Here is an 8,011-nt window from a genome sequence, read left to right on the forward strand (position 1 = left end):
AAGTTGATGGAGTTAGAAGCCGAATAGAACACGCCCTTAGTCACTCAAAGTCGGCCAATCTAATCCCAAACTAGCATTGCTTGTATCTTGTTGACATGACATTAAGAGTGAAAAATAGTGGCCTTGTTCGAGAAAAGGGGATATGATGTGATGTGATGAAATTCTGTAGAATAGCTCAGCCAAATGAGAGGAAATACGAAACTATGGCTATGGTAATGCCTATGATCTCTGGCATTTTTCATGGATATATCTTCAACGAATATCTTCTTGTTTCTGAAAATGCATACTGGATTTGGTAACAAAATGTTGTGACCTAGTACTACTATGAAATTGCTTACGTGGCAGTGTTGTATAGGTAGTAGGCCATCAATACCAATGAAGCAGGAGTAGGCTTTTACCTCCACCGTGAGGGGCCGAACCTGAGTATACTCTTGTCTTTCGATTCCGATCAACCCCGTTCAAGCTATCACCTTGTGGCGATGGCCTCACGAACAAGTCCTTTCACGCGGACATCTGCCATGACAAAACCACGACAACGGGAGAGCCACAAGCTCACGTAGCGAACACCCAGGGGGCGCCAGCTGAGCTTGTGGGTCCCACGCAGCTCCGTTTGACCTAATCCCAAGCCTATAAATTCCCATAAATCGCAAAACCAACACAGAGCCACCAGAAATAATTTTTCCGCCGCCGCAAGCTTCTGTTCTTCAATGATCCCATCTGGAGGCCTTTTCCGGTACTCTACCGGAGGGGGAGTCGATCACGGGGGGCTTCTACATCAACCTTGCTGCACCACCAATGATGTGTGAGTAGTTCACCACAGACCTACGGGTCCATAGTGATTAGCTAGATGGCTTCTCCTATCTCTCTCTCTCTTTGATCTTCAATACAATATTCTCCTCAGAGATCGATCCGATGTAATCTTCTTTTATGGTGTGTTTGTTGGGATCCGATGAATTATGGGTTTATGATTGAAATATTCATTTAAAGTAACTGAGTCTTTTCTGAACTTTACTATGCATGATTACTATAGTTTTGTATTTCTCTCTAATATGTCATTTGGTTTGGCCAACTAGATTGATTTGTCTTCAGTGGGGGAGGTTCTTTGTAATGGGTTCAATCTTGTGGTGTCCTCACCCAGTGACAGCAGGGGTAGCGAGGCACGTATTTGTATTGTTGCCACTAAGGGTAAAACAACGGGGTTTAATCATATTGCTTTGTTTTATTCTGTCTACATTATGTCATCTTGCTTAAAGTGTTACTCTATTTGTCATGAACTTAATACCATGGATGCATATGCCGGATAGCGATCGATTGGTGGAGTAATGGTAGTAGATGCAGAATCGCTTCGGTCTACTTGTCGCAGACGTAATGCCTATATACATGATCATTGCCATGAATATCATCATAACTATGTGCTTTTCTATCAATTGATCAATAGTAATTCGTCTACCCACCGTATGCTATTTTCATGAAGAGAAGACTCTATTGAAAACTATGGCCCCGGGGTCTATTTAAATCATATTACAAAAACCAATAATACGTTGATTCAATTATCTTTCTTTCATTTTACTTTGCAATTTATCTATCTGTCATTACCGAATTTAATCTTTGCAAGTAAGAGTTCAAGGGGATTGACAACCCTCTTGCTCGCATTGGGTGCAAGTTTTTCTCTTGTGTGTAGGTACTGTTCACTAGGCATTTGTGTGGTTCTCATATTGGTTCGATAACCTTGGTTCTCATTGAGAAAAATACAATCCGCTACTATATTGCTTCACCCTTTCTCTTCGGGGAAAATCTCAGCGCAACTCACAAGTAGCAGCAACTTGGTGGACTGGGAGTGTTGGACCTAAACAAGCATGGGCTGGCATTAAGACTGAGATGGAAATGGCTCAAACGGACGGACAACACTAGACCTTGGCGGGGCTTGCCAGTAGCTATGGATGCCCAGGTGCAGGCGGCTTTCAATAGTCTGGTTTAGTGGAAAGTGGGAAACAGAAAGCGAGCGTTATTCTGGAAGGATCGATGGATTGATGGATCATCGATGGCAGAGATCGCACCCTTGGTCAATGCAGGAGCCCGTACGCAAGTGGTTAACAGACGCACCGTCAGCAAGGCACTGCTCTCTCATCGATGTAACTGGAGAACTCTCCGCGGACGACATGTTGCAGATCGTCAACCTTTGGGAGATTATGATCAACTTGGTCCTTGATCCGGCGCAAAGTGATACCCCCACCCGGAGATGGAACAATGGTGGTTCCTATACCTCGAGGTCTATGACATGTTGTGGCAACGAAGTATTCGTTTCGTCCTGGCTCGGGCGATCTGGAAATGTTGGGCTCCCTTATCGTGCAAGCTGTTCATTTGGCATGCAACGCAATACTATCTTTGGATGGCGGATCAACGACTACGACACGGACTGCAAGACCAAATCTCCGCTTGCTACATCTGCGCTCAGGAGGAAGATTCAGTTGATCACATCTTGCTTCACTACGTCTTCATCCCGCAAGTTTGGCACTGCTACTTTCTGCGCGCTAGAATCATCATCATGCTAGTACCGGCGACTAACGGCAACATTGTAGATTGGTGGACGGAGACTCGCAAGCGAATGCCGAAGGAGAACAAGGGCTTCGATTCTATCGTCATGCTCATATGTTGGCACTTATGAAAGCATCGCAACAGAATGGTGTTTGGTCCGACGAGGGAAATCTTAATGGTGCTCAGCTTCACCTGTCATATCTTCGACGAGCTGCGCTGTTGGGTTAGGGCGGGAGGACACGGAGTTCATGTATTTTGTGAGTAGTTGAGTCCAGAGTTAGGAGTGAAGAGCTTTGGGCCGGCTGTCTCCTACAAAGCTAAGGTACACGATTGCGTACTTTAAAAAGATGGATATTGATTACGTGGCAGTGTTGTAAAGGTAGTAGACCATTTCCAGTTTTTTCTTAATTTTTGAGACGGACCGTTTCCACTTGTTTTTGTGACAATGGTACAGCGCTAGCAGTAGTAGCAGCATGAGTTAATCGTAGTGGTGGGGTGGGGTGGTCTGCGCTTGGTGTGCCCGGCAGCAAGACGTGGTGTGCTCCATCTCCATGGTTTTGCGGACATCCCCATGCCCATGCCCTACGCCTACGCGCGCGAGAGAGAGTTAAAGTTACCCCGTCCTTTCTTTTTTCATTTGGTCCTGCAAGCAAAAGCTCTGGCTCTGGCGTCGTTGATTCCGTTACACTTGCGCGCCGTGCGTGACTGCACTACGTCACGGTCCAAGTTCGTTCGTTCGTCGCAGGGAGAAGAGGGGACAGCGCAGCGCAGTGAGAGGAGAGAAGACGTACATGACGTCGCGAGGCGAGCAGTGCAAGCAACGAACGAATATATAATCGTCGCAGGCACGTACGTACAGTACGCACACTAGCACAGTGTACTGTACTGTACAGAGATGGAACTCACTCCACTCCACTCCACTCCACCACGAGTCGTCCTTGTCGACCGCCCAACAGCTGGCCCTGCCTGCCTGCCTGCGCTAGTACAACCGCGTCAGCCACCACACCACCAAGACGTACTTCTACGTTAGTAGAAAAGACTTTGGAGTATACAGTACGTACTTGCCACAAAAAAAAGGAGAATGCTATACGTATTGCGTACCAACCAATGCGCGTGCGTGCGTGTGTACTCTACAATGTGTGCATGCACGTACCCAAGAGAGAGAGAGAGATAGTAGAGGAGCGAGGGGTGGCAAGAAAGTCCAACCAAGGCTGCATAAAGTTTGGATGATCTTTATGTGATTCCCTCCCTCGCCTCGTCTCCCCTCTCCTCTCCTCTGTCCTGCAGCAGAGATGTCTATGCAGTCGCAGGAGCATTGGGCAGTCCTATGCTATGCCAATGCTAGCAAGCAAGCTATACTCCTGCACCAGCTGCATCTGCATATGCATGCAGGAGGCCAGGGCGCCAGGCAGGGGCCGCGCACTAGGGACAAGGCCTTGCACCTCCATGTCGCCAGCCACACTCCACACCTCCCAACGCCTCCGCCTTTCTTGTCCGCCATTACGCCAACACCATGCCCCCTTTCATCTCACCCTTCCTTTACGCCGTTCCTCACCTATTCCTAGGCCCTGTTTGGATTCATAGGTTAGAGTTAGTTTGGGTTAGATTGGACTCAACTAACCCAAAAATATCCAAACAGGAGGGTTAGTTTGGGTTAGATGCATCTAACCCATCCAAAAAATCTAACTCACCCAAGAGATGTTTTTTGGGTTAGTTCTTCTCGGGACCATAAAAAAAACATGTTTTTCTCTTGCTCTCGCCGCAGCAGATCCCTCCCCACCTCCTCGAAGCTTCTCGTCCTCTCCCTCCCTCCCTCTCGCACCGCCCGTGAAGACGCCTCGCCGTATCCGCGCTCCATCTAACTCTACCATCCAAACACCTCTTTGGCTAAAGTTAGTTTAGGGTTAGTTCAGGGTTAGAATCTAACTCTAACCTCTAACTGAGTTAGAGTATCCAAGCAGGGTTAGTCCTACACCTGCACCTGCCTGCTCCTCCTCTCTCTCTCTCGGACCAGGAAACGCACTGCTCCCTCTACGTCCTCGCCTACACACCACAGTGATCAGATTACCCTCTTGCACCACGCCATGCTGCGTCCTGCGCCGCTTGCCTCTTCCGTGTCTCGCTCCCCTCCCCTCCCCTCCCCTCGCCGCGCCTCGCTCTTTAATTTCCAGCGTCCCCGTCCTCTTTTCTTCGTCTTCTTCACCAAGCCTGCTCTGCTCTCCCCTTCTCTTCCCCCTTGTCTTACTTGAACCGTCTCCCTCTGCTTGACCCAGCTGCCTTGACCACGCACCGTTTCTTGGTTCCGCATTGCGCGCGCTCCCGAGCACCCAGCGGCCATGATCACCGCGGCGGACCTCTACCACGTGCTCACGGCCGTCGTGCCGCTCTACGTCGCCATGACGCTCGCCTACGGCTCCGTGCGCTGGTGGCGCATCTTCACCCCCGACCAGTGCTCCGGGATCAACCGCTTCGTCGCGCTCTTCGCCGTCCCGCTCCTCTCCTTCCACTTCATCTCCTCCAACGACCCCTTCGCCATGAACCTCCGCTTCCTCGCCGCCGACACGCTGCAGAAGCTCGCCGTCCTCGCGCTCCTCGGCCTCTGGTGCCGCCTCCGTAACGGCTCCCTCGACTGGCTCATCACCCTCTTCTCCCTCTCCACGCTCCCCAACACGCTCGTCATGGGCATCCCGCTGCTCCGGGGCATGTACGGCCCAGCCAGCGCCGGCACCCTCATGGTGCAGATCGTCGTGCTCCAGTGCATCATCTGGTACACCCTCATGCTCTTCCTCTTCGAGTACCGCGGCGCCAAGATGCTCGTCATGGAGCAGTTCCCCGACACCGCCGCCGACATCGTCTCCTTCCGCGTCGACTCCGACGTCGTCTCCCTCGCCGCCGGAGGCGGGGCCGACCTGCAGGCGGAGGCCGAGGTCGGGGAGGACGGCAGGATGCGGGTCACCGTGCGCAAGTCCACCAGCTCCCGCTCCGAGGCCGCCTGCTCCCACTCGCACTCCCACTCCCACTCGCAGTCCATGCAGCCGCGCGTCTCCAACCTCTCCGGCGTCGAGATATACTCGCTGCAGTCGTCCAGGAACCCCACGCCGCGGGGCTCCAGCTTCAACCACGCCGAGTTCTTCAACATCGTCGGCGGCGCCAAGGGGGACGAGGAGAAGGGCTCCGCCGGGGCTGGCAACGGCACCGGCGGCCACTCGCCCCAGCCGCTGCCGCAGGCATTGGCCGGGAAGCGCAAGGACCTGCACATGTTCGTCTGGAGCTCCAGCGCCTCGCCGGTCTCTGAGCGCGCTGCAGGCGGTGCCATGCATGTCTTCGGCGGTGGCGCCGACCATGGCGACGTCCTCGCCAAAGGTAACATTTTCTCTCGCCTTTTGTTTCGTCTACTAGCGGCCGTCCAATCGACGAACCAACGGTCCGGATCGTATGGTTTCAGGTGCTCAGGCCTACGACGAGTACGGCCGCGGCGGCGGCGACGACTTCAGCTTCAGGAACAAGAACGGCGGCGTGGCGAACGTGGACGGGCCGACGCTGGCCAAGCTGGGGTCCAACTCGACCGCGCAGCTGCACCCCAAGGACGACGGCGAGGAGAGGGCGGCCGCGATGCCGCCGGCGAGCGTGATGACGAGGCTCATCCTGATCATGGTGTGGAGGAAGCTGATCAGGAACCCAAACACCTACTCCAGCCTCATCGGCGTCGTCTGGTCCCTCGTCTCCTACAGGTAACCACCGTTGTTCTGAACAAAAAAATCAATTTGTTTCTTCATCACTCACTCCACATTTGGTTTGCTGATTGATCTTGTGCGCCGCATTGCGTCAACTTCAGGTGGGGGATTGAGATGCCGGCGATCATCGCCAAGTCGATTTCGATCTTGTCGGATGCAGGGCTTGGGATGGCCATGTTCAGCCTAGGTTTGCACAGCTCTGACTCTACACTCTTCCTGTAAAACTGTTGCGAGTGGCCAGCCGTGCTCATGTTTTGTGCAATGCAGGGTTGTTCATGGCGTTGCAGCCCCGGATCATCGCCTGCGGGAACAAGCTGGCGTCGTACGCGATGGCTGTGAGGTTCCTGGTCGGCCCAGCGGTGATGGCCGCCGCCTCTCTGGCTGTTGGGTTGCGCGGGGTTCTTCTGCACATCGCCATTGTTCAGGTACATCCCAGTTGTGGGCCTTGATCGGCAAGGAGAAAATGTAGGCCGCCACCTAGAGAAAATGTAGTGACCTTATGATATGAATTTGCATTGCAGGCTGCTCTTCCGCAAGGAATCGTGCCCTTCGTGTTCGCCAAGGAGTACAACGTACATCCCAACATTCTCAGCACAGCGTATGATCTCCTAACACACCTCTATCTTTCTTTCTTGCTGCGCCACTGTTATCAATTTTAGTCAAGGAAAGCTTTCAAAAACCATTCCCACCTTTTCTCTTCTTGTATGTAATTGGAGAGCATCATCCACTCAAGTCAGAGGAAACACCTTGTGACTTTTCATGATTCCTATCCTACTCATCATCATCATCGTGCAACATCGATTGATTCCCTTGGAATTTGACATGCTGCTGCGTCTACTTTAAATCATAACATTGATTCATTGAGATGGTGGTATTCCTGACATGATGATGGAATTCTGTTTTGATGCAGCGTGATCTTCGGGATGCTGATCGCCCTCCCCATCACACTGGTCTACTACATACTGCTGGGCCTCTGAACTCTCAGCTCAGCTCAACCGGGTGCCACTGACAGCAGCATCATTCAGTACCGGTGCTCTAGTAGTAGTAGTATCGTTTCCTTTTGCTTGCTTGGTTGATCCCAAATTAGAATGCAGTACTAGTAGTAAACGTAGGTGATTTTAGGTTGGGATGGAAGCATTAGAACTCTGATGGAAGGAGTCGGTTTAGTAGAGATAGTAGAAAGCGGATTAGCGCCAACTAACGTTAAGTCTGGCTAATTTGTAAGGCATTGATCAGATCTATCATTGAGATTTGTAACTCTTTCACTTCGTCTTCATTCATCTATCGTATGGGATTTCCTTCAATGTCATGTGAAATTCATTGCATGTCTTTATACTGGAAGTGCTTTGTTTTCCCTTGGAACGGTGGTGGATCAGAGAATCTTTTGTGCTTTCATGAAGAAAAACGTGCATGTGTTATTGTTTTCTTTAGGGGAACAAAGGTGTATAGCTTTCGTAGTCCTTTTTTGTAAGTGAACTGTGGTCTTTTGTTCTCTTCCGGTGTGGTGGTACAAAACATTGACCCGAAGCATGGAAAGGAGACGGTGGTGTGACCAGCCAGTGCATCCATGCTCGAGTGGAAATCAATGGGTCAAGAGAAGAGAAGGGGATGATGGTGTCGCGAGTCGGACAAAAAGCGTTGGCTTTCTCTTGAGTATAGGCATGCGCAATCGAAGCAAGCCGCAGCCTAGTGAAATGATGCTCCATTCCATGAGGGGCTTTTTTTTTTTTAACTTAGAAAGG

General features: G+C 51.3%; 1 protein-coding gene across 1 annotated transcript; it reads left to right on the plus strand.

Moving 5' to 3' along the window:
* The first annotated feature begins 4,570 nt into the window (after window positions 1-4,570).
* Window positions 4,571-7,573, plus strand: LOC123096552 (probable auxin efflux carrier component 1b). The gene is made up of 6 exons (XM_044518315.1): window positions 4,571-5,898; window positions 5,981-6,266; window positions 6,371-6,456; window positions 6,537-6,694; window positions 6,791-6,867; window positions 7,180-7,573. Exons 1-6 carry the CDS (start codon window positions 4,872-4,874, stop codon window positions 7,244-7,246), a joined length of 1,701 nt encoding a protein of 566 aa, XP_044374250.1. The 5' UTR covers window positions 4,571-4,871; the 3' UTR covers window positions 7,247-7,573.
* The last annotated feature ends 438 nt before the right edge of the window (window positions 7,574-8,011 follow it).

The sequence above is a fragment of the Triticum aestivum genome, chromosome 4D (assembly GCF_018294505.1).
Source record: "Triticum aestivum cultivar Chinese Spring chromosome 4D, IWGSC CS RefSeq v2.1, whole genome shotgun sequence".
Lineage (NCBI taxonomy): Eukaryota > Viridiplantae > Streptophyta > Magnoliopsida > Poales > Poaceae > Triticum > Triticum aestivum.